Source organism: Sus scrofa, chromosome 9 (assembly GCF_054392235.1).
Source record: "Sus scrofa isolate SSC_HxYL_T2T_F1_AM1 chromosome 9, Sscrofa_HxYL_maternal_Yorkshire_Landrace_v2.0, whole genome shotgun sequence".
NCBI lineage: Eukaryota > Metazoa > Chordata > Mammalia > Artiodactyla > Suidae > Sus > Sus scrofa.
This window is the reverse complement of record NC_139391.1, coordinates 13,080,785-13,104,373: the sequence shown is the minus strand read 5'-3', so window position 1 is coordinate 13,104,373 and position 23,589 is coordinate 13,080,785. Positions and strand designations below refer to the sequence as shown.

Sequence of the window (23,589 nt, the reverse complement as noted above, 5' to 3'; positions counted from 1 at the left end):
GGGCAAGAGACCTGGCCCCCAACACTCTGATGGGTAACACAAGCCTCCTTTCTCTTAGCAAGTCTGTAGCAGGAAGAGAAAAGATCTCGCCGAGGGGGCCACAGGGCCAAAGGCAAAAATCAAGGTCCGGAGGGTGGGCCGCTCCAACTCCTTCCCCGCAGAGCAGAGGCAGAAGCGGCAGTGTTCCGATGGGATAATCACGGGTATTGATCCGGCGGCAGAGCCACCCATCCGGTGGCATTTCTTAAGCTCTAGAAGGCTCTGAGATGAATGAATAAGAGACAAGGAAATTCTATAAATTGGCTGTTCAGTTTGATGTTCATTTAATTAAGACGTTCAGCCCCTCTAATGGAAAATGTGAGGAGTGGAAATTACTGTTTTTTAGCCATCTCAGATAAAATAAAACCAGATCTTGAAGACATGGGGCCTTTTCATTGTTTTGTCTTCAGGCTCAATTTAATTATGTATCACAGGCCACCTTCAATAATAATTACAATTGTCTGCCTTTATGCAAAGCCTCTTTCTATCTCAGAGACTAAAACGCTGGGGAGATGCTTACGGAGATTGCTGGAGCACTGTTCATGGAGAGCGGTCGTTTCTGTCTGTGCATTCAGCACGTGTTTCTCATGGACCTACTGTGTGTCAAACTTCTGTTGGGTCCTCTTGGGGGGGGTGCATCATGTGAGTGAATCATATCTCTGCCGCCAGCGTAGGAAAGAGGCCGCCCATGAGCAATCACACATTCATTTATTTGTTCAGCCCACATTGGCTGCCCACCTCCTCTCTGCCAGTCCCTGGGCTGGGGAAGCTGAGATGAACCGAGGGCCAGTCCTCTAGGGTCCTGTTGCCAGCAAGTGGTGGGATCCAGATTCCCAGCCTGGCCAGCTTACTCCACAGCCCTGTCCCAACTCAAGCCCTCCGAGGCCAAAGCAGGAGGCCTGTTGTATGTCAGCTGTTATAATGCAGGGGACACATTGTGTGACAGAGCCATGCCAGAGTATCATGGGGAGGAGACAGGACAGGCATGCGGGGGAGGGCTTTCTCAAGTGGCAGCTGACCTCTAATTAATCACTGTCTGTCCAGTCTTACCTGTTTCCAGACTCCAAAACTCTTCTTTAAGTATTTCCTTCTAGGTGTAATAAACTCTTTCTTGTCTAGTCAGGTCAGGAAATGAGAGTGATCAGAGCATGTACGGGGGAGTTCCTGTTGTGGCCCAGAGGGTTAACACCCCGACTAGCATCCATGAGGATTTGGGTTTGATCCCTAACTTTGCTCAGTGGGTTAAGGATCCAGCATTGCCACAAACTGGAGCATAGGTCACAGATGCTGCTCAGATCCCACTTTGCCATAGCTGTGGCACAGGCCAACAGCTGCAGTTCTGATTCATCCCCTCGCCTGAGAACTTCCCTATGCCGCAGGTGAAGCCCTAAAAAGAGAGGTGAAAGGAAAAACACAGAATGTATAGATGGTGTCGAAGAAGCAAACGGGAGCAGCACGTCCATTCACTGAAATTGTTGGGCTGAAATGGATCTTCCTATCAATTTCCAAGATGACTTGAGATCTGACAGCACTCGGCTTTCTCAAAGACCACAGATATAGTTTAGATGACCAAAGCAGAGCCAGTTTGAGGGGTGAATAGTCTTTTTTTTTTTTTTTTTTTTTTTTTTTGTCTTTTTGCCATTTCTTGGGCCACTCCTGCGGCATATGGAGGTTCCCATGCTAGGGGTCGAATTGGAGCTATAGCCACCAGCCTACGCCAGAGCCACAGCAACGCGGGATCCGAGCTGCATCTGCAACCTACACCACAGCTCACGGCAACCCACTGAGCAAGGGCAGGGACCGAACCTGCAACCTCATGGTTCCTAGTCGGATTCGTTAACCACTGAGCCATGACGGGAGCTCCAAGGAAGGCGAGTCTTGATTTTTGTCTCAGAAATGTAGGGTGTCCTTGTGATATTTTACTAAAAAGGCCTAGAGGTTGATATTGGGAAATATCCTATAAGTGAGATTTCTACAAAAGCCAGTCTTTTTTTTTTTTTCATTTTTTAAACTTTGATTGAAATGTGGTTGGTTTATAAACTTGCGATAATTTCTGCTGCGCCACAAAGGGATTCAGTTATACATATACACACATCCATTCTCTTTCAGATTCTTTGCCTGTGTAGATTATCACAGAATATTAGGTAGCGTTGCTTGTGCTGTACAGTAGTTCCCCATTGACCACTCATTCCATATACCACAGGGTGCATATGCCAGTCCCAAACCTCCAGACCATCCCTCCCCCGCTACTTGTCCCCTTTGGTAACCATGAATTTGTTTTCAAAGACTGACTCCATTTCTCTTTTGCAAGTAAGTGCATTTGTATCCTTTTGTTAGATCCCACATATAAATGATATCATATGATTTTTGTCTTTCACTAACTTAGTATGATAATCTCTACGTCCATCTATGTTGCTGCAAACAGGCATTGTTTTATTCTTTTTTATGGCTGAGTAATATTCCATTGTATATATGTACCACATCTTTATCCATTCCTCTAAAACACCAGTAATTTAAAAAGTCCTCTTCCCTAAGGTGGCCATGCTCCTGAGGCATTACTTGGTCTGTCACAGCACTTGTCTGATTATTAAAATAATCCATGTAATTATAGGAAATATTGGGAATATGAAATACATATAAATAAGCAACTAAGATCACCTATAATTCTGTCTCCCAGAGAGGACCACTGTGAATGTTTTTGTGAAATTCCTTCCTGTCCAACTTGCCAGCAGCCATAAAGGATTAAAAAGAACCCCAGCCTCCCCCAGAGTTATCATGACAGAGCTGGGAGTCTCCAGGTGAGAGGGGCCTAAGCGTAGACGTTCCAGGTCTTTCCCCCAGACGCGCCCTCCTTCCTGCAGCAGTGTCTCCAAATTGCCCCCTCCCCAGGCTCTGAGGGGCGTCTACACCATCCACCCTCCAGTCCAGATCAAGCCCCACTGTCTCCCTCCATGAAGCCAGACTGACCTTTCTTTGCAAAGAACCTGACTCCGCACAAAGGGGGAAAAAAATGAGCAATCAGGAAACAGGTTTCCAAACCCCTTACCTGCCTCTCAGAGAAACCAAACGACTGCTACAGCCCCACAGCCCTGCCCCAGCAAGCCTGGGCGGAGGTACCTGGTAGAGACCCCTGCTCTGCTCGCCGTCTTGGAAGGGGCTCCCACTCCCCTTCCTCAGGCCTCGGCAACAGAGAGTCAACGTTCCCAAAGCCCCGTGGCCCTTCCCCCAGAGCCAGCCTTAGGGCGAGGACTGGGGTGATTGATTCAAAAACCATCACCAACACCTCCTCTGTGGCAGACTGTGCCCGGGACTGTTATCATCCCGTGTAAAGAGTGCCATGATCAGGACCAGCCACGGGGACAGGAGGAGTTGGCAGATGGCAGAATCCATGCAGCATCGAAATCTGACCTTGAGCAGAAATTGCTCGGCCAAGACCTGCCTTGGCTCATCTACCAAGTGGCGCCTGGAACCATAGAAGCTGCAGGACCCTGGGGTTCCATCAGCTCCCCAGACCCAGTTGAAGGAAGAAGAGCCAGGATGGAGCTGAACTTCAAGCCTCTCGTTTCACCGCGGTTAAATCCCTCAGAGCCCCAGAGAACAGCTTTACCCCAGTGTTAAGATCCAAGCAGGAAAAAAGTCTGGTGGCAGAGCCAGAGCACCTGAGGCATATGCAGCTGAACCCATGCCTCCAGCTTGAGCTTAACTCAGCAATAATGGCATCGGGGAAAAGAACTTTTTCCCCACTCATACACAAGTGCCAAAAGGCTATTTAAACCTACCTTGTTATATTTCACCCTTCCATGATTACAAATGATAACTAAAATGTGACTAGCCTACTCCCTGCCGTATCCCAACCAACCTGCGGCAGGTGGGCGAGCATACACAGTGGATGCTTGCAAAGAGACAGTGCAGAGGTATGATGGAAGACAGAGAAGCAGGTAGCGACTTGGAAGCAGATAGATCTGAGTCGGAGTTTGGACTCTCTCACGCTTTCTAGCTGTGTGACCTTGAGCAGGTGACTCCACTTTCGGAGCCTCCTCCAAAAAGGAGATAATATATACTTGTTAGACTGATTGCGAGGATTAAGTGAAAGAATTTTGGAAAGCAGCTAGCACCATACCTGAGCAAGGTGAACGCTGTAATGTAGGTGTTCGGTCATGGTAGGTGTTTCTTTTAGTGTCATCGGGAGAATAGGAAAGAGAATGAAGATTCAATTATGATGCCTCCAAAAGACCACACCAGAGCGAAGCTGAGAGTTCTGAGCACGGCGGACACATAGCTGCTCAGTGCCAGATGTGAAATCTAGACACGAAGAGGTTGCAAGGGCCCCTCTGTCGAACCTGCTTAGGTGGCCACAGAATCCCTTGAATCCAGTGTCCCCCTTTCTCAGGATCTCTAGCTTCCTAGGAAGCCCCCTCTCCATCACTCTGCAGGAGAAACCTGTATGGGATTTTGAGAGAGTGTTCAAGAATCCAGTTGGACTCCTTGCCTCCGGGTGGCCAGCTCTAGGACTCTGGGTCACATCTGTCTCATGCAGGCACCATCATCTCACTTTGATGGGCAGGTGAGTGTTAGTGAAAGCAGCAGGGCACCTCCACACTCCTCACGGTAGTCCTGGGCGGCGGGCAGGGCAGAGGTTGTCATCTCCACTTGACGGAATTACGAAAGGAAGACTCAGAGAGGTAAGTCCTTTGCCTACAGTTGAGTATCATCAGCAGGCAGCGTCGGATCCAAGGAGATGTGGGAGACTTGGCAATGCGTCTGACCAGCGAGAAAAGCACGATGTGCAAAACCGCGGCGTCAGGTAGAACAAGCGGGGTTCCAGCCATAGCACCATTATGTGTCTTTACTCAGAGCCACCCCCTTGGTTTGCAGGTACGACAGCTTTGGCCGCCTGACAAACGTGACCTTCCCTACTGGCCAGGTGAGCAGTTTCCGAAGTGATACAGACAGCTCGGTGCACGTCCAGGTAGAGACCTCCAGCAAGGATGACGTCACCATAACCACCAACCTGTCTGCTTCGGGTGCCTTCTACACGCTGCTGCAAGGTAAGCCAGGTGGGGGCGTGGGGGCTTGAGGACTTGGAGGCCGTGGGGTGGGGAGACCCCTTTGAAAGAGGATGACACACAACGCAAGCTGCTGCTGCAGCTGCCCAGGAACAGGAAAGCATGACAATGGGTTTTTCTCTGTCTTGCCACCTAATTTGCAAAACACACTGGGCTGAGCCCTGTAAATTCTCTCCCCCAAGCTTCGGAGTAATATCTCATTGTCTCATCCCATTATCAGCAGAACAAAGGGTAGAGAATCCATTAGCAGCTAATCCAGGTGACCTCACTATTCTGCCATGCTAGTGGCTCCCAGATTAAAGGCTGATTCTCACTCTGGTGCAGGCAGGAGGACAAAGGCCATGAATAATTACATCTAATTATGAAAGGGATTTGGGCTGTGAGAAGGCCTCTCTGAAGCTCAGGTGAGAGTGCTCTGCGCCTCTCCTGGGATTCTCTAGAGGCCTTTCTCTGTATCCGTCAAACAGTCTCTGATGTGCGTTGATCTTTTAGCTTCCGGTAAATCACAGAGACGCAACCTCACTATGGATTATCCGCCTCAGCTGTTCTCATGGGGTGTGGTGACCCGGCGTGGAGTTTGCAGCTTTGTTGGCCTCAGTAAGCAGAAGAAAGGAGCCATCACTAGGGAAAGACTTGCTGGATGTTTTCTCTCCAGCCTCCAGATGGCTTTCTCATACTCCCAAAAGCTTTGATGCAAAGTAGGAAAAAGAGCCTTGGGCTGGGAGTCAAAGTCCCCGGTTCCATGCCTGACTCTGCCACCCACCGTCGTGGCCCTGGAATTTCTTCTCTGGGAAAAGAAATCGGGCTGAAGCCATGCATGTAGGATGGTGCAGGGCCCTGCAGAGAGCAGCAGTTCTGGGGTGGACCTTCTGGGGCCCCTGTGCCTGGTTCTAGCCTTTAGGAACTGAGTGGGGTCTCACTCTTCTCTGAGCCTCAGTTTCTGGATCTGGGAAATGGGGCTGAATAACAATTCCCGCTTCCCAGGGTTCTCAGTTTCTTTAGACAACATACAGAGAGTGACCAGCATGAAGCCTTGCTCAGTAAGTACTTGTTGGATTCATTAAGTAATTAACAGGCATTTTTAATTCCCAAATGTAGTCCCATGCCTTTAACAAAGCTCAGAGAACACTAGCGGTTCCCAGTTAAAGAGAGAAATCAAGCCCCGGCATTTCTTCCCACTAAGCACCCTTTGCAGTGGGTTGGGACAGACCCTAGGCATTTATGCTCTGGCTGGGTTATTGCCAAGAAAAGGTACCAATTCCAAGCCAGCCAGGGTTCCTCTGCCCGACTAAGAACAGCACGGCGGCTGAAGACACCCAGACATTGTATCCTTCAGGCCTGTATTCTTCCCTCTGGTTCAGAATCATCTCCTCCATACATCTCAGCTGGCTTGCAGCATTTTTCTCAAAAGTCATTGCAGGCCTTTTTCTATATAAGCAACTTTTTAAATTCAAAAGCGCCACCTCGCCTCCGTTTTAAAATGAACCACCCATTTAAGAACAACTTTTCACATAGAGGAAGGGAGGCCCGCTGCTCAAAATCCATACGAGGACTGGAGGCACACCCCAATTTCAGAAACATTAAGGTGTGAAAAGGAAAAGCCCATCTCGGGATCCAGGAAACACGGTACCCGTTTGTCCTCTTTGGTGCTTCGGCCACGCTCTTTTTCCTCCCTCCGTACCAGGCTTAGATGCTCAGTTTTGCAACCGCCTCAGTAGCATCTTTGTAAAAAGCTCTTTCGGTATCATCTTATGTCTGAACTGCGGGAAGAAATAAGAAGCAGCTCCTAATGAGCGGCAGCCTCGGGAAGTCACAGCTCACATTAAACGGGGCTCGTCTGAGATGAGCCTCTGCAGATGCTGTTCCATCCACAGGCACCATTAATGGACATATGTGGATTCAGCAAGGAGCAGCTTTAAGAGAGAAATTGACATGGGCTCTTTCACCGTTCAAAGGAAGCAAAATACAGATTGTCAGTGAATAATGCATTGCATGGCAGATTTTAGAATTCTGTGTGTGTGAGAGAAAAAGGGAGAAAGATGGGGGGAGAGGAGGAAGTGGGAGAGAGAGAGAGAGAGGCTGATGTGCTGCCGTTCTAGCGGGGAGGATTCAGTGAGGGTACCCCCAAAACCGACATCCTATTGCTGGACATGGCCTAGTGTACATGTGGTTCAATCCAGCAAAGGCTGACTGAGCCCGGACGATAAGAATAGGGGTAGCTAGTGTTTTGAGCACATACTCAGCATGAAGTCTGTTTTTAGTGTTTTACATTCATCATCCTTTTCAATCCTCGCAATCACCTTCTGAGGTAGTTAATATCTCCATTTTCCAAATGAAGACCCTGAGGCATCAGGAGCTTAAGTGGCTCTTGTCCAAAGTCACACACCTAGGAGGAGATTTGGACCCAGACAAACAGACTCTACAACACCATCTCTTAAGCACTCACCTAAAGGCAAGGGGGAGCTACTGAAGGACCTTGAGCAGCACTGGAACAGTTGACGCTGCCAGATGTGGGAGATGGGGCGGGGGAGATGGAGGAGAGATGGCAGGAGAGGGACGCGACGGTGGTCGGCACAGTGCCGCACGTGTGCAGCAAGTAATAGCTGACCTCCGTGTCACACACACTAGGTGCTCAGTACTGTCCTCAGCCCTTCAGACTCATCATCTCCCTTAATCCTTGGAGGAAATGGTACCATCATCATCCCCATTGTACAGATAAACAGAGGCCTGGGAGTTCCCGTTGTGGCGCAGCAGGAATGAATCCAGCTACGGGTGCAGGTTCCATCCCTGGCCTCGCTCAGTAGGTTAAGGATCCAGCATCTCTGTGAGCTATGGTGTAGGTCACAGATGAGGCTTGGATCCCGAGTTGCTGGGGCTGTGATGAAGGCCGGCTGCTACAGCTCCTATTCGACCCCTAGCCCGGGAACTTCCATATGTTTCGTGTGCAGCCCTAAAAAGAAAAAAACAAAAAACAAAAAAAACAGAGGCCTGAGGGGTTAAGGAATTTGGACAAAGTCTGGTGGTCAGAGAGTGGCAGAGCTGGGACTGGAACCCAGGCAGCCTGGCCCCGAGTCCATACTCTGCATCTCTGGGCAGCAGTGCCTTTCACGGGAGGCACTGGGGTGTTTGCGAGGTCATTCGCTCAGAGCGGGGAGCCCTCCACTCCTCAGCAGCAAGATTACTCATGAGACCCATAAAGAGGCTGAGGGCTGGGGAGGCATTCATTCTGACCAGAGGACCAAGGGACGCTTCTGGGAAGAGATGACATTTAAGCGGAGCCTTGAGGGAAAACTTGGGCTAGCATTTATCAATCCGAAGCAACAGCCCAGGAAGGCAGGAGGCAGGTGACTGCGGCACAAACTCACACATTTGTGGAAAGAACACAACATGCATTTTGCAGCTGAAATTTACTTTTTCTCCAGAAGGTTCTTTTAGGTAAAGATCTTAATTTGAAGGTTTTAATCAGATTTAAAATTTCAAAACCATACCTGTTTTTAAGTCATTGTCATATATTCACACATGATATGCATTGTCATGTAAATGACAGTGATTTAAAACGTGTGTGTGTGTGTGTGTGTGTGTGTGTGTGTGTGTTTAGGGCATTCTGTCATTGATTTACATGTTGGAGTTCTTTTTTGCCTCGTTGTAAAGAGTGTTGTTACCTTAGTGGGAGAGCCTTAAAAATGTTCAACCCTTTGCCCTAATAATGCTACTTTCAGGAGTCTATTTTGTTAAATAACCCCAAATCAAGACATTGATTTATCTAAAAAGGTGTATTTTTTAATAAAGATGTAATTACATATTATAAAGTCCACCCTATTAAAGAGTATAATTCAATGGGTTTTAGAATATTTACAGAGTTGTGCAACCAGTACCACTAATTTCAGAAATTTTTTATCCCCCCCCAAAAGAAACCCCATACCCATTAGCAGTCACTCTGCACTAATATATCTTCTGTCTCTGCAAGCTGGCCTGTTCTGGACATTTAATATAAATGGACAGATTCCTACACGATGTGGCCTTTTGTGTCTGGCTTCTTTCACTTACCATAATGTTTAAAATATATTTATTCACAGCATTACTTAAAATTTTAAAAAACTGGAAACAATCCGAATATCTATTTGAGGGCTCATTCAGTAAATTTTAGTCTTTCCATACAATGAAATCGTAAGCAGTCATTAAGAAAAACACTTATGAACAATATTCAACAACATACTACCATGATCAGTGAAAACCTCTACAAGCACCCATTTTTAACTCTGCAAGTTCAAACTATCCTAAAATCTAGGAATGTACCGACATGTTTTCTGTGGTTTCGTCTGGGTATTGAGCTCATGGATCCCCACGTTCTTCCTCGTTTTCTTCCATGGCAATGTTTTGTTTCTATAGCCAGAGACATAAATACATTTAAAGACCATCACACGGCCTGTGCGGGGCACACACCCGCCTCCATCCTCCGCCCTCCTGAGCAGCACTGTCCCCCGTCTGTCCCTCAGACCAGGTCCGGAACAGCTACTACATCGGGGCCGACGGCTCCCTGCGGCTGCTGCTGGCCAACGGCATGGAGGTGGCCCTGCAGACGGAGCCGCACCTGCTGGCCGGGACCGTCAACCCCACCGTGGGCAAGAGGAACGTCACGCTGCCCATCGACAACGGCCTCAACCTGGTGGAGTGGCGGCAGCGCAAGGAGCAGGCTCGGGGCCAGGTCACCGTCTTCGGGCGCCGGCTTCGGGTGAGCAAGGCCACGCAGGGGCTCTCAGCCTCAGGGGGCGCGGGGTCCTGCGTCATTGGGGGGCGGGGGGAGGAAGGAGGAGGAGAGAGAGGCTCTGTTCTTGAAACCGTCCCTGGGGACGAAGGTGAACCCTGGGCTCAGTTTCCACATCTGCAAAGGGGAAAGTAAGTTGGGCAATGACACATAGTAAGAGTCTCATGTAGCTTTTCTTTCTTTTATTTTATGATTTTGTTTTTTCCATTATTGTTGGTTTACAGTGTTCTGTCAATTTCTACTGTCCAGCAAAGTGACCCAGTCACATATATATATGTATACACACACACACACACACACACATTCTTTTTTTCACATTATCCATCAACTATGCTGGTAGAACCATCTCGGCCTTTGATGTTAGACAGGCCTGGGTTGGATTTCCAGCTTCTGTTATTCCCTGAGTGAATTTGGGCAGGACGGCAATTTTTAAAGGCTGGATTTCATTATCCATAAAATGGAGCTAAGACCCATTTGCAAGTTGCTTCGAGGATGAGAAATAATATGTAAAGTGCCTCATACAGAGCCTGGCACGTGATAAATGGTCAGAAATACCTATTCTAGTTGTCGCTGTTATTGTTCTTCTTATTACTATTATTGTTATCACTATTGATACCATGTACCAAGCTTCAGTTTAGCTCTTTGGAGCCAAAGCCACAGTCTCCTCCCAGGCAGAGTTCTCCTTCCTAAGTGAGCAGCACGCTGCTGCCACCACAGCTGCTACTGCCAGGGGCTTGGCATCCACTGTCCGGCGTCTCAGGGTGCTTTTTGGCCCTTTCTCTGCCTCACTCCAGCATCTCTGTAGTGTGGCCTCTGCCCCAGGACCCCACTGCCCAGCTTCTTCTCCTTCCAGCTGCAGTGGCAATGAGGGCAATGGGGTGAGAGTGAAAACAGGGACCAGCCCTGGCTTCCAGCACAGCCCCTCGCAGATCACACGCAGGTGCTCCGTCGGGACTCGGGAGCTGCAGGGCAGCAGAGAACTGAGTCAGATGCTGCCGGCTCCTCAGCCCCACAGAAGCATCCTCAGGCACCGTGGCTGTCTTGAGCCCCCTGCCCTTTCTCACAAAGAAAGTCCACGTAAACCCCTGTTCCACACATGGGGCAATCAGGGTCCAGAGAGAGAAGGGATTTTTCCAGACTCACGTAGCTGGACAGCAAGCATGACTAGAAGTAGCCACGCCGTCTCATAGTCCAGTTCTCACAACAGACACAGAAAGGGTAAGTGACTTATTCAAGGTCACACAACTAGAGCCCAGAACACAAGGCTTCCTGTGTTCCTTGCCTAACAGCCAGGAACTCAAGCAACTATCTCCTGTGCGAAGCAGTCTTCCACTAGTTCCCCGAGAAAGGCGCGCTGTCTTTGTCCTCTGTGGCCATCATCTGTGGCCTCACTGAGCCCCCTGTGTGAATTTCCCAGGAGCCCCACACACGTATCTGAGGCGCTGCGCTAAGTGGGACGTCTGGCCTGGGTTTGATTGCTGCCTGGGTCGCATGTATAGCCTTGAGCAACTCCTCTGAGGCCCAGGTTCCTCTGCAGAAACCAGATGATGTATTGGAAGCACCTCGCCCAGGGCTGGAAGACCCCAGGTGTTCAATAAACGGAAGCAATTAGTGCTATTAGGGTTTCCTCTCTGCCGTGTGAACTGGACCAAAAGTTTCCCAGGCATTAATTGGTCCCTCTCCCAGCCTGAGATGAATGGCGCTCCAGCCCAGTGGCCGCATCTCCGAGGCCTCCCAAAATAAATGGCCACCCACGGTGGTGGCATGTGGAATTAGCATGTTGCGGGTGTGCCTCCCCATAATGGGGCTCATTCTTTATACAACTGGGAACTTTTTTAATAAAGAAAGATGTGAAATAATCTCATCGCCACCACTGCCGAGCACAGGAAGCATTAGGCGGTTCCCTGGCGAGCTTCTTAATTCGATTTTATTAATTTTTGCTGCAGAAGTATACCTCCTCTTCACTGGGGTCCCTCCAGGGGATAAGGGGGACAGCTGGCTGGGTGGCACCGCCTTGGGGCAGGTCACAGGGGACCTTCCCAGTGATGCTTGGAGAGGCCCCCATCATTGTTGGTGGTGCGGACCCCGTGTCTTCCTTTGCCTGCCCTGCAGAGGACACAGCTTCAGCCTCCCACGCCTCTGATTTTTCATGGGAATTGTCTGCCACACTGTTTTTGCTTCTGCAATTGTGTTTGATTACCCCTGGGAAGGCAACCTTATTATAACCAGGCCATTCACAGCTAAAGTCATCTCAGCACCGTCATTATAAATCCTTATTTTCAAGGCTTTAGAATGTGTTTGGGGAGAAAGGGGGAGACACACATGTCTCTCCTTCCTCTGAGAATGACCGTGATCATTTGCTGTCATTTAATGGAAATCACTGCAACCATTAAGTCAGTACCTTCTAAGTTGCCTGCCTAGCCCTCCACGAGGAAATTGGCTGAGGTTTTTCCAGTCCTAGCAACAGCCCTATTGCTTTACCAGGGAAGAAACTAAGACTCAAAGAAGGAAAGGCACTTGTCCAAGGTTGCACAGAAAAGCGAGTCACAGAGGCGATGAGGCTCTCGACTCCTGGCCTTGATTCTGGACCTGAGTCCGTTTGTCCCACACACAGGGCCCCACAGGGCCTCTTATGACCTGCGTTTGCATCGTGTGACCTGCATTGTCTGGTTTCCTCTTGGGTCCTCCTACCTGCTTGTCAAACTTAAGCAGAAACTAATGGAAGAGTCAGAAAATGTGCCCAGAGGCCTCATCAGGCCAGGCCCCAACGAGAGGGAACGAGCATTTTTGCTCCAGAGTACCCGGCGGTGTTTCAGGGATCACCGCTGCTAAGGGGTGGGTCCAAATACAGAAACGGACCTCTGGAGTCTATTTCTTTATTAAAATATGAAAAGCCCTGACACGTTGCTACCCCTGCGGGACCCCTGTATTTCTGATTCTGAAAGGAAACTGAGTCATGTGCTGACCTTGTAGCGTAAGCAGACATCACACAAAGGGGCTCCTGAGCCTAGAGGCTGGAGCAAAATGTCCCCAAACCCAGGACAGTGTCCCCAGCTGAGCCACAGCCAGAGAAGCCATCACAGATTCAAACATGCATTGCCTCCCAGAGCCTCCAGGAGGAAGAAGATGCTGGGGAGCTAACGGGGCTGAACAAGGAGCCCTAAGCATAGAGGACAGGAGAGACCCCAGAGGAGATGGGAAGTCCAAAGCCCCGAGGAGGGTTGGAATCGCTCAGAGGACCACAGATCAGATGCTGCCTGTTTCAGGGATGAGAGCAGATCCAGTCTCAGTCACTCACCAGCCACAGGATTGACTGTGGTCTCCCTGGTGTCAAACACAGGCACGGTGCCCGGCCAGAGATACCGAGGTGCCGGCCCCCTTGGCCTCTCCCTTTTCCGGAGGGAGTCGAGAAGGCTCTGCCCCTCTGTCCTCATTAGGAGAATTGCATTGGGACCTGACGTGGGAGATCTCCAGTAACAGCAACTGTTTACCCAGCATCTGCAGTGTCTTTATCCTCACCACAGCCCTATTGTGTAATTGGCATGATTATACCCATTTTACAGATGAAGAGACTTCTCAGAGCTAACTAGTGGCCCAAACCCTTATCCACGACCTGTGCTGCCTCCCTGCTCAGGAGCGTCTCAGACCAAGTCCTCAATGTCTAGCTTCCGTGTCTCTTTCCTCCTACCCCTTCCCCAGGTTCACAACCGGAACCTCCTGTCTCTGGACTTTGACCGCGTGACACGCACGGAGAAGATCTACGACGACCACCGCAAGTTCACCCTCCGGATCCTCTACGACCAGGCAGGGCGGCCCAGCCTCTGGTCACCCAGCAGTAGGCTGAATGGCGTCAACGTGACCTACTCCCCAGGGGGCCACATCGCCGGCATCCAGAGGGGCATCATGTCTGAGAGGATGGAGTACGACCAGTCAGGTCGCCTCACGTCTAGGATCTTCGCTGATGGGAAGACATGGAGCTACACGTACCTAGAGAAGGCAGGTGTCTGTCTCCCTCCATCCCTGGCCTTGCCGTGTGGAAGACCCATCACCGTGGCTCAGCCATGGCCAGCCCAGCCTGCTGACCTCGGTGGGACAGATCTGACCCATCTGGTCTCCAAAAGGAAATCTTCCGGAAAATCTACATCCCAAGAGGGGGTGTCCTAGGAGGCGTCTGGATGGGTTGGGGTCATGGTGTAGCAAGTGGGCGAGGGGTAGGGGGCGCAGCCCAGGGGCAGGAGAATGTGAACACCCCACCTGATAGGCTGGAGCTCAGATCAGGCCCAAATACTTATGGATCAGGCTTTGAGGTCCTGACCCAGGCAGGGGTCTGCACCCAGGTCTAGGGCACACAGTGTGATCTGGGGTCACTGAGAACAAGGCAGAAGCCTTGGGATCAGTATTAAGCACACGGTGTTTAATCCTGAGCTTCAAGTGCTAGGTGTGGCCTTAGTAAGTCTCTTCTGCTTCAGGTCAGAATCCATTTCGTCCCAGGGTCTCGGAATCAGAAGGGGCCTGAAGTCAAAAGTTGGTCCCAAATAAGAGAAAACGGTAACTTTGCTGCCCAGATGCCTTCAGGCCTGTTATGTGCTGCCTTATTCCTGAAACAGCCTATGTTCCATGTCCCAGTTCTGACCTCCAGCCCCTCACTTTGTGCTCTGCTCCTGCGCACCTGCCCGGGGCCCGGGCTCTGCTTGCTCTTTCCCTCAATACCCTGAGCAGAGTCTGCATCTCAGAGCAGTGCTCTGGGGTAGCGCCAAGCCTTCCTGTCACAGCCCAGCCCCACCCCAGGGTGGGCACATGACCTGTTACTACACCAGCAATTATGCAAGACCTTAAATGCGCTTCTCAGATATGTCTCTATCCTGTAGGCCATGGGGGGGTCAACAGAGGTGGTTTAGCAGGCAGTGGACATTGTCAGACTGTGGTTTTGGATAATCATGTTTGCCTGAGTAGCAAGATGGGTCTGAGAAGGAATCTGGAGCAAGGACGCCAGGAGAGAGGCTGCGACCACTACTTAGACCAGGGCGCCCACCTTGCTCCTACTCCATCCCCCACTGAAATCCTCATTTTCGTACCACTGAAAGCGGCAAACAGACAAGGCTGCTCACCCTAGGGAGGCAAATAGCCGGGTTGCCCTGGCGTCCCAGGCCCGGCCAGGGCCAAGGGCGAAGGGAAATCCTTCTCTTAGCACGTCTGTGCCCCATTGCAGCATCCTAGGGCATGCTAGTTGGAAAGCTCTGGTTTGGGCATGACTTAGGAGAACCACCAGCTTCCTTGGCCTTTCATTCCCTTCCTCTAGGTCTCGGGCTCCCCGACCCCCGCCCCTTCTGCCCACCCCCCTCCTCTCACCCCTCGGTTCTCCTCTCCCTCCAGTCCATGGTGCTGCTCCTCCACAGCCAGCGGCAGTACATCTTTGAGTTCGACAAGAACGACCGCCTCTCCTCCGTGACCATGCCCAACGTGGCCCGGCAGACACTGGAGACCATCCGCTCGGTGGGTTACTACAGGAACATCTACCAGCCCCCCGAGGGCAATGCCTCGGTCATCCAGGACTTCACGGAGGACGGGCACCTCCTCCACACCTTCTACCTGGGCACCGGCCGCAGGGTGATCTACAAGTACGGCAAGCTGTCCAAGCTGGCCGAGATGCTCTACGACACCACCAAGGTGAGCTTCGCCTACGACGAGACGGCTGGCATGCTCAAGACCATCACCCTCCAGAACGAAGGCTTCACCTGCACCATCCGCTACCGTCAAATCGGGCCCCTGATCGACCGCCAGATCTTCCGCTTCACCGAGGAAGGCATGGTCAACGCCCGCTTCGACTACAACTATGACAACAGCTTCCGGGTGACCAGCATGCAGGCCGTGATCAACGAGACCCCTCTGCCCATCGACCTCTATCGCTACGATGACGTGTCGGGCAAGACGGAGCAGTTCGGGAAGTTTGGCGTCATCTACTATGACATCAACCAGATCATCACCACGGCGGTCATGACCCACACCAAGCACTTCGACGCCTACGGCCGGATGAAGGAAGTGCAGTACGAGATCTTCCGCTCGCTCATGTACTGGATGACCGTCCAGTACGATAACATGGGGCGGGTGGTGAAGAAGGAGCTGAAGGTGGGGCCCTACGCCAACACCACCCGCTACGCCTACGAGTACGATGCCGACGGCCAGCTGCAGACGGTCTCCATCAATGACAAACCACTCTGGCGATACAGCTACGACCTCAATGGGAACCTGCACTTGCTGAGCCCGGGGAACAGTGCGCGGCTCACCCCGCTACGCTATGACCTCCGGGACCGCATCACCAGGCTGGGGGACGTGCAGTACAAGGTGGACGAGGACGGTTTCCTGAGGCAGCGGGGCAGTGATGTCTTCGAGTACAACTCAGCGGGCCTGCTCATCAAGGCCTACAACCGGGGCGGAGGCTGGAGCGTCAGGTACCGCTACGATGGCCTGGGGCGGCGGGTGTCCAGCAAGAGCAGCCACAGCCACCACCTGCAGTTCTTCTATGCAGACCTGACCAATCCCACCAAGGTCACGCACCTCTACAACCACTCCAGCTCTGAGATCACATCCCTCTACTACGACCTGCAAGGACACCTCTTCGCCATGGAGCTGAGCAGCGGGGACGAGTTTTACATCGCCTGCGACAACATCGGGACCCCTCTCGCTGTCTTCAGTGGGACGGGCCTGATGATCAAGCAGATCCTGTACACGGCCTACGGGGAGATCTACATGGACACTAACCCCAACTTCCAGATCATCATCGGCTACCACGGTGGCCTCTACGACCCGCTCACCAAGCTCGTGCACATGGGCCGGCGGGATTACGACGTGCTGGCGGGCCGCTGGACCAGCCCAGACCACGAGTTGTGGAAGCACCTTAGCAGCAGCAATATCATGCCTTTTAATCTCTATATGTTTAAAAACAACAACCCCATCAGCAACGCTCAGGACATCAAGTGCTTCATGACAGGTGAGGATCGGGAGTCCTTCAGGGGCTGGAGCCACGGTTGCCCTGGTCCTCTGACAAGACGGGCTTCCTTGAGGAAGCCAGTAGGGGTGACAAGAAACAGTGACTTTCTCTGAGAGCACTCTTTTCCAGAGTAGTTTTGAGGAAACACTAGTTCAGAGAATGCGCTGGAGAAACTGGTTTGGCGTCAGATCAGTTTGACAGGGCAGCCATCGTTCTTAAATTTTCATGACCCATTTCAGCTTATGAAAGGTTCTGAGGAGTCCCCATTACGGCTCAGCGGATTAGGAACCCAACTAGGATCCACGAGGGTGAGGGCTCCATCCCCGACCTTGCTCAGTAAGTGGGTTAAGAATCCAGCGTTGCCCTGAGCTGTGGTGTAGGTCACAGATGAGGCTCAGATCTGACATTGCTGTGACTGGCGTAGGCTGGCAGCTGCAGCTCCAATTTAGTCCCTAGCTTGGGGACTTCCCTATGCCTCAGGTGTGGCCCTAAAAAAGGCAAGAAAAGAAAGTAAGTTAGGTCTCTGAGAAGTCCCATAGTAAAGAGAACTGTTTCATATATTTACCAGTTCTCTAATTTATTTGACCAAGAAACCCCTTTGTTTCACCATGACACCCTGGTATCTCCTTGGATGTGAGATACCCTTGAAATGCACTTTGAGAGTTTCTGACCCAAAGATCAGGCTGGTTATGAGTCCCTGATAAGTTGGGAGACGGTATAGCCAAAAAAAAAGAAAAAATGCATTTCTTATTTGAGTTGATGTAATAGCAAATTCAGACTTTAAAGACAGAACTCAGTGAAAGATCCATCATTTCTAAGCTATGACAGTCACAAAATTCATTTAAGTTCCCCTGAATTCTAGTTTCCTGATGTGCAAATTGAAGTTAGAATCCCCGCCCTGACTCTTGATATATTAAATATGCATATTGTAAATCCTAGAGCAACACTACGAGATAAAACGGAGGCATAGCTAATCAATCAATAGTGGAGCTAAAATGAAGACAAAAGTAATAATCCAAAGAAGGAGGGGAAAGGAACAAAGAACAGATAGACAAATAGGAAAAAAAAAAGTATCTATCTTGTAGGATGATGGCAAGGGTGACCTGAGATACATTGTATACATTGTATAACCTGCCCAGCACAATACAAGGCTCATGGTGGTTCCTTTCCTCTACCCTCTGATTTTAAAAGTAGCCTTTGGTCTCCACTACTGTGAAACCACCTTGAGTACAAAGGGGTCTCCAGGTCACACATGCCAGAAATGTCCCCAGCAGCCTCCTCCCAGCAAGCAGCCACTGCCAGGCCAGCCACGGAAGACCTCAAGAGTCAGAGCAGCCATGGGGATTCAGGCCTGGATAAAACCAGCCCTTTGTGTAGAAGAGAATTTGTCATGGGCAAAAGTTGGACATGACCGTTTGCACACCTGGTCATTTCCCCTCTTTCGTCCTGTGACACAGTCCTCGTGTCCCTGATTTTGAGGCAGTTTCCTTTACTCAGCAAGGGCCTCCCCTGTGCAGTCGCTGTTTTAAGCCCGGGGGGTAGGAAGATGATCCCTGCACTCCAGGAATACACACTGCGAGAGGCGAGACACACCACTGCGGTGCAGTGTGAGGGGCCCACGGTGAAGGTTTGCACTGCCGGCCAGTGAAACACGGGAGGCACAGCTGGTTCTGCCCAGGGAGCTGCTGATGCGCGAGGCCCCCTTATGGGTGGACGTGCACCAGGTGTTGGGAAGAAAGGCGATCCAGGGAGAGGGGGCTGCACATAGAAGAGGGCAGAGAGGACAACACGTGCAGCTCGCATGGTGCCCCCGAGGGACATGGTGGCTTCCTGGCTCCCAAACCTGGGGACCCAGTTTGGCCCCATTTCTGTTGACAGCAATTAGAGGATTCCTCTTTCAGGAACAATTCCTGGTGGTCATGTCACAAGCGGGAGTCCCAAAAGTGGGAAGGAAGAGAGGACATAGAGGTGAGCAGGTGTGATGAGAGCATCCTTGGGACCTGTGGATGCCCAGGAATGTCCCAAGGTCTCACAGCATTCCCCAACCTCAGCCTGCTGCCAGCCCTAGAAAAACTTAACAGACTGAGAGGACAGTTCCATTCTATCCGTCTCCATTCAGCACGCCCCCTGCCTCACCCTCCGATGACTTTCCTGTGAGGTGACTTGGCAGATTACTATAGCCGAAGAAAAAAAATGGTTCCCCAAAACAACGGTACCACTACAAACCAAGATGCCACTAATTCTCATGAAACCTGACCATTTAGCTTCCACATGGGCTACATGCAACCTCATTCACATCCAGCAACAGCAGCCATCAAAGGGGCATCTTTTTAAGTTCCCCACTTCTAAGCTGGGGTTAGACCTCTGAGTCGTCTGACCCCCCAAATCCTCATTCTTAGATTCAGAGCCTCTCTATAGAAGTGCAAGGCTGTGCACATGAGAAAGAGATTATTATTATTCATCACGGTCCCAGGCAGCCCCACTGAAGTCCGGGACGATGGGTAAAGAGCTTTTTAACTTGAGGGAAATGTCTACCTGAGCTCCTGGAAAGAAGAATAAAATTCCCAACTCTTCAGAAAAGCAAGGTAGAAAAACCAGTGGATAAATCCATTTTCAGCATTTTACCTAAAGGCATAATGAGACCGTTTCCCACCTTCCATCAGTTATAATTAAGACCCAGGTCTCTTTCCAGCCCCCTGGCTTCCTGGGCATTTGCCGTATTCCTGATAGAGGCTTTCCTTTGCAACTGCAAATTCAGATGCAAGTGCTCAGCCTCAGGCAAAATGGCTTTGTAGGGGTCCCCCCACCCCCCATCCTATTTGTTTTAATTTCCCAAAGAACCATCTGCCAAGATTCATAGAATCAGAGATTCTTAGAAACTCAGTGAGGAAAGGGGCTTTGAAGAAAAGCTGATCCAAGTGCCTCATGTTACAAAGGAGGACATAGCGGTCCGGGGATGTGGAGGCAGGAGTTCGAGAAAACAGACCAAGCTGGACACTTTTTTCTTTTTTGCTTTTTAGGGCCGCACCCGCAGCATATGGAGGTTCCCAGGCTAGGGGTCTAATCGGAGCTACAGCTGCCAGTCTACACCGCAGCCATGGCAATGCCAGATCTGAGCCGTGTCTGCCACCTGCACCACAGCTCACAGCAACACTGGATCCTTAACCCACTGAGCGAGGCCAGGGATCAAACCCGCAACCTCATGGTTCCTAGTCAGATTCGTTTCTGCTGCGCCACAACAGGAACTCCCTGGACACTTTAAAATACAATAAATTCAATCATTTATGGAACAAACAGAACACCTCCTGCTATATGATGGCTGTGCCCAAATGGTAACGCTGTTAGTTTTCTTCTCCATTGCTTGCTGAAATCCATGTCTCCCATCAATTTGCAGGTAAGGAAAGTGAGCCTCAGAGAGGGTAAGGAGACTGTCCAAGATCACCCAGTTTACAAGCTGGGGAGTCAGAGTTTGGATCTGGGTTTTGTCTTGCCTTACCAGGTTCTCCCCTTAAATGATCTTTCTAGAAGTAGAACCCGGGTTTCCAAGCTTCCCTTTCTACCACCCCTCCATCTCAGCACCGCCAGGCTTCAAACCCAAGACAGGGACTCTGGAATAGCCAAACAAACCAAGGAAAGAAAGAAAGAGAGAGGAAGGAAGGGAGGGAGGAAGAAAAAAGACAAATGTGGTTCCTGAGTGGAAAGGCAGCAGGGTGCACTGGTGACAGGCTCAGAGTTGTGGACTCCCAAAGGACACTCCCATCACCAGGATGAACTCAATTCCGCCAATACTGGGACCCTAAGACCCTTCCTGAGCAGGGATCTAGCTGCTTTAGAAGAAGCCCAAGGTAGGCCTGAATGCCTGCAGCCCAGCGTTGCTGGCTCTGAGGCTTAATTCCAGCCGTACCTTCCCCACACTTTGGATTCGAGTCTCTGCTCAACCACGGCTTTAGCATCTTCTGCTGCCCCTTTCCAAGGAAGGCTGAGCCATGCCAGACACAGCCTGTCTGTCTCTTGAGACCCCAAGTCACCTCCCCCCAGCCATCCCAGGCTCTTCCTGCTCCAGCCACGGTTTTCCTTTCTGCTTTCTGTCTGTCTTGCTGAACTGCTGTCTGGTTACCCGAACACTCCCCTCCCTTCTCCAGGCCTTGCCTTATTCAATGGCCTCTGCCCGAAGGGCCCCCTTAATCTCTATCAGATCCTGACAAAATTGACCCAGCTGTCAATGTCTCGCCTAAAAGCCACCTTCATCATGAAGACTTGCCAGCCTGTGCAACCGAAAGACCTGTGCCCTCCTCTCGATTTCTGCCCTGGGTCAGAGCTACCCATGACCATGGCTCCTCACTCCCTCAGGGTCCTGCGTGTGCAGGCTGAGGCTCTCAGACACCAGACTCTCAGCCCCAGTGGACGGGTAACTGACGGCACGCCCTCCACGCTCCTTCTTTTCCCGATGTCCCAGCTTCCCGATGCCATTCTTCAGTGACCCAGATGCTGGGGACCAAGTCCCGCCTGTCTCCATGGCTAGTATTTTATCGTCAGTAACCACCCCACCCCCACCCCCCACCGGCCGGAATACTGTGAAAACCATTCAATCCAATGCCCATGGGGCTAGATCCTCAAGCCCAATAGAAAGACTGGAAAGTGAAGGCACGGGCAGGTGAGGTGACTTCCCTGGGCCGTCAGGGTAAATAAAAGGCAGGATCGGGGCCAAAAATGCTTTGATCTTTAGTCAGGCCAGCTCCGCATCCGTGTACTTCAGCCCTGAGGCTCTGCCCTCTGTAAAAAGAAGGATCAGGGAAGGAGGAAGAGTTTATTTCTTAGGTGGATTTTTTCTTTGAAAGGCATTCCTTATTCTTTTCTTTGAGCCTGGTTGTCCCCTGTGTCTCCTGCTGATGTTGGGGGCAGGTGTGGAGCCGCCCCTGGCTATGAAGCTGTGGGTCCTAGGGCCAGAGTGACAGTAAGAAAGAGGATCTGGAAACCTAGGTTCTACTTTCGTGACATCTCCGGATATATCCCTAGGAGGGGACCCTAGGTCCCCAGAGCATGTGCGGCTTCCGTACCATGAAACAGTTCCCAGTGTACCTGGACCGGCTGACCCTCCCACCAGCGCCTCCCCATTCTCACCCCGCCCACAGCACCCCCTCGGGATGCGTCACATCTGAGGTCCACTGACTCCACGCCGATGTTTCTGCTTCTCTCCCAACCAGATGTCAACAGCTGGCTCCTCACCTTCGGATTCCAGCTTCACAATGTGATTCCCGGCTATCCCAAGCCAGACACGGATGCCATGGAACCGTCCTACGAGCTCTCCCACACGCAGATGAAAACTCAGGAATGGGACAACAGCAAGGTAATTCCTGCACGTGGCTGCTCACCCCAGACCACCCAGGGGTGGGTCCCACCAGCTTCTTGGGACAGTTTGGGCCAGGGGTAGAGATCAATGAGGTATACTCACCATAACTGCTGGAGACTGTTCAGCAAATACTTAGTAACCCTGCCACTGACAAGACCCTGTGGCCCCAGCTGTATCAGCACACAGACCCTCATAAGCCAAATTAAGGAGTTTTGTATGTTGCAGTGAGTCTGGAGTTGCACAAAAACAGTGAGGCTTTGTCACACTCCAGAACAAAAGCTCAAGAAGGGACGCGGTGCTCTAAATACAGATGTGACGTTTTCTGAGCACCTCAATACACTTGGCCTTGAGTGAAGTCTTCTACACAAATTAACGCACAAATATCCCCTGGTGTCATTGTTCTCATTTTATGGATTTGATAAAAGGCTTTCCAGTGCCGCACAGGGAGGATGGAGCAGAGGGGGATTCAAACCAGATCTGTCTGTAGGTGCTCCAGAAAAGGTTACCTTCCCCTTTCATGACCCAATTTCAACGACTCCTGGAATTATACAGCAATAAAGATCCTTAAAAGTTTCATCCCGGAGTTCCCTCTGTGGCTCAGTGGGTTGAGAACCCAGCTAGTATCCATGAGGACGCTGGATCAATCCCTGGCCTTGCTCAGTGGGTTAAGGATCTGGCATTGCCGTGAGCTGTGGTGTGGGTCACAGATGTGACTCAGATCTGACGTTGCTGTGGCTGTGCTGCAGTCTGGCAGCTGCAGCTCCAATTCGACCCGTCGCCTGGGAACCTCCATATGCTGTGGGTGCAGCCCTAAAAAAGAAAAAAAAAAAAAAAAAAACCCAGTTTCATCCCACCCTTCACTTCCAGCATCCATTTGCTCATTCCTTCTCCCCGCCCCTCTCGCCCATAAGATCTGTTTGGGGGGGCGGCTTTTCCAGGCCTCGGGTTGCAGGAAGGAATCAGGCAGAGACCAGGCTGTCCCGGGGATCCAGGGGGCCAAGAGCCCGGGGAGGAAGGCAGGGTGCCCCATAGCATACTGCCTGCAGTCGGAAGCTGACACGTCCACATCTCTTACTCTGGATTCCGTTAGGCCTCAGCCTGGCTCTTTCTTCTCCCTGGACTCCGGACCATGTGATGCTGCACCGCTCTGCCCTGGTGGCCCTGCCATCTTCCTCTGTCACAACACTCACCACACTTTTATTTTCATTCTTTTTTTCTTTTCTTTTTTTCCTTTCTAGGGCCGCACCCGGGCATATGGACATTCCCAGGCCAGGGGTCAAATCGGAGCTCCAGCTGCCAGCCTGTGCCAGAACCAAAGCAACTCGAGATCTGCACCGCGTCTGTGACGGACACCACAGCTCACGGCAACGCCGGATCCTTC

At 51.1% G+C, this 23,589-nt stretch overlaps 1 protein-coding gene across 50 annotated transcripts in view; it reads left to right on the top strand.

The window, feature by feature from the left end:
- Positions 1-23,589, top strand: part of TENM4 (teneurin transmembrane protein 4) — a 2,941,714-nt gene that overhangs the window by 2,910,964 nt on the left and 7,161 nt on the right. For all 50 annotated transcript variants that reach the window (XM_084975397.1, XM_084975391.1, XM_084975384.1 and 47 more), the window contains 5 exons: positions 4,915-5,087; positions 9,602-9,837; positions 13,570-13,866; positions 15,244-16,858; positions 22,063-22,205. In XM_084975397.1, the coding sequence (XP_084831523.1) occupies positions 4,915-5,087; positions 9,602-9,837; positions 13,570-13,866; positions 15,244-16,858; positions 22,063-22,205 (2,464 nt within the window). The remainder of the gene's footprint in view (positions 1-4,914; positions 5,088-9,601; positions 9,838-13,569; positions 13,867-15,243; positions 16,859-22,062; positions 22,206-23,589) is intronic.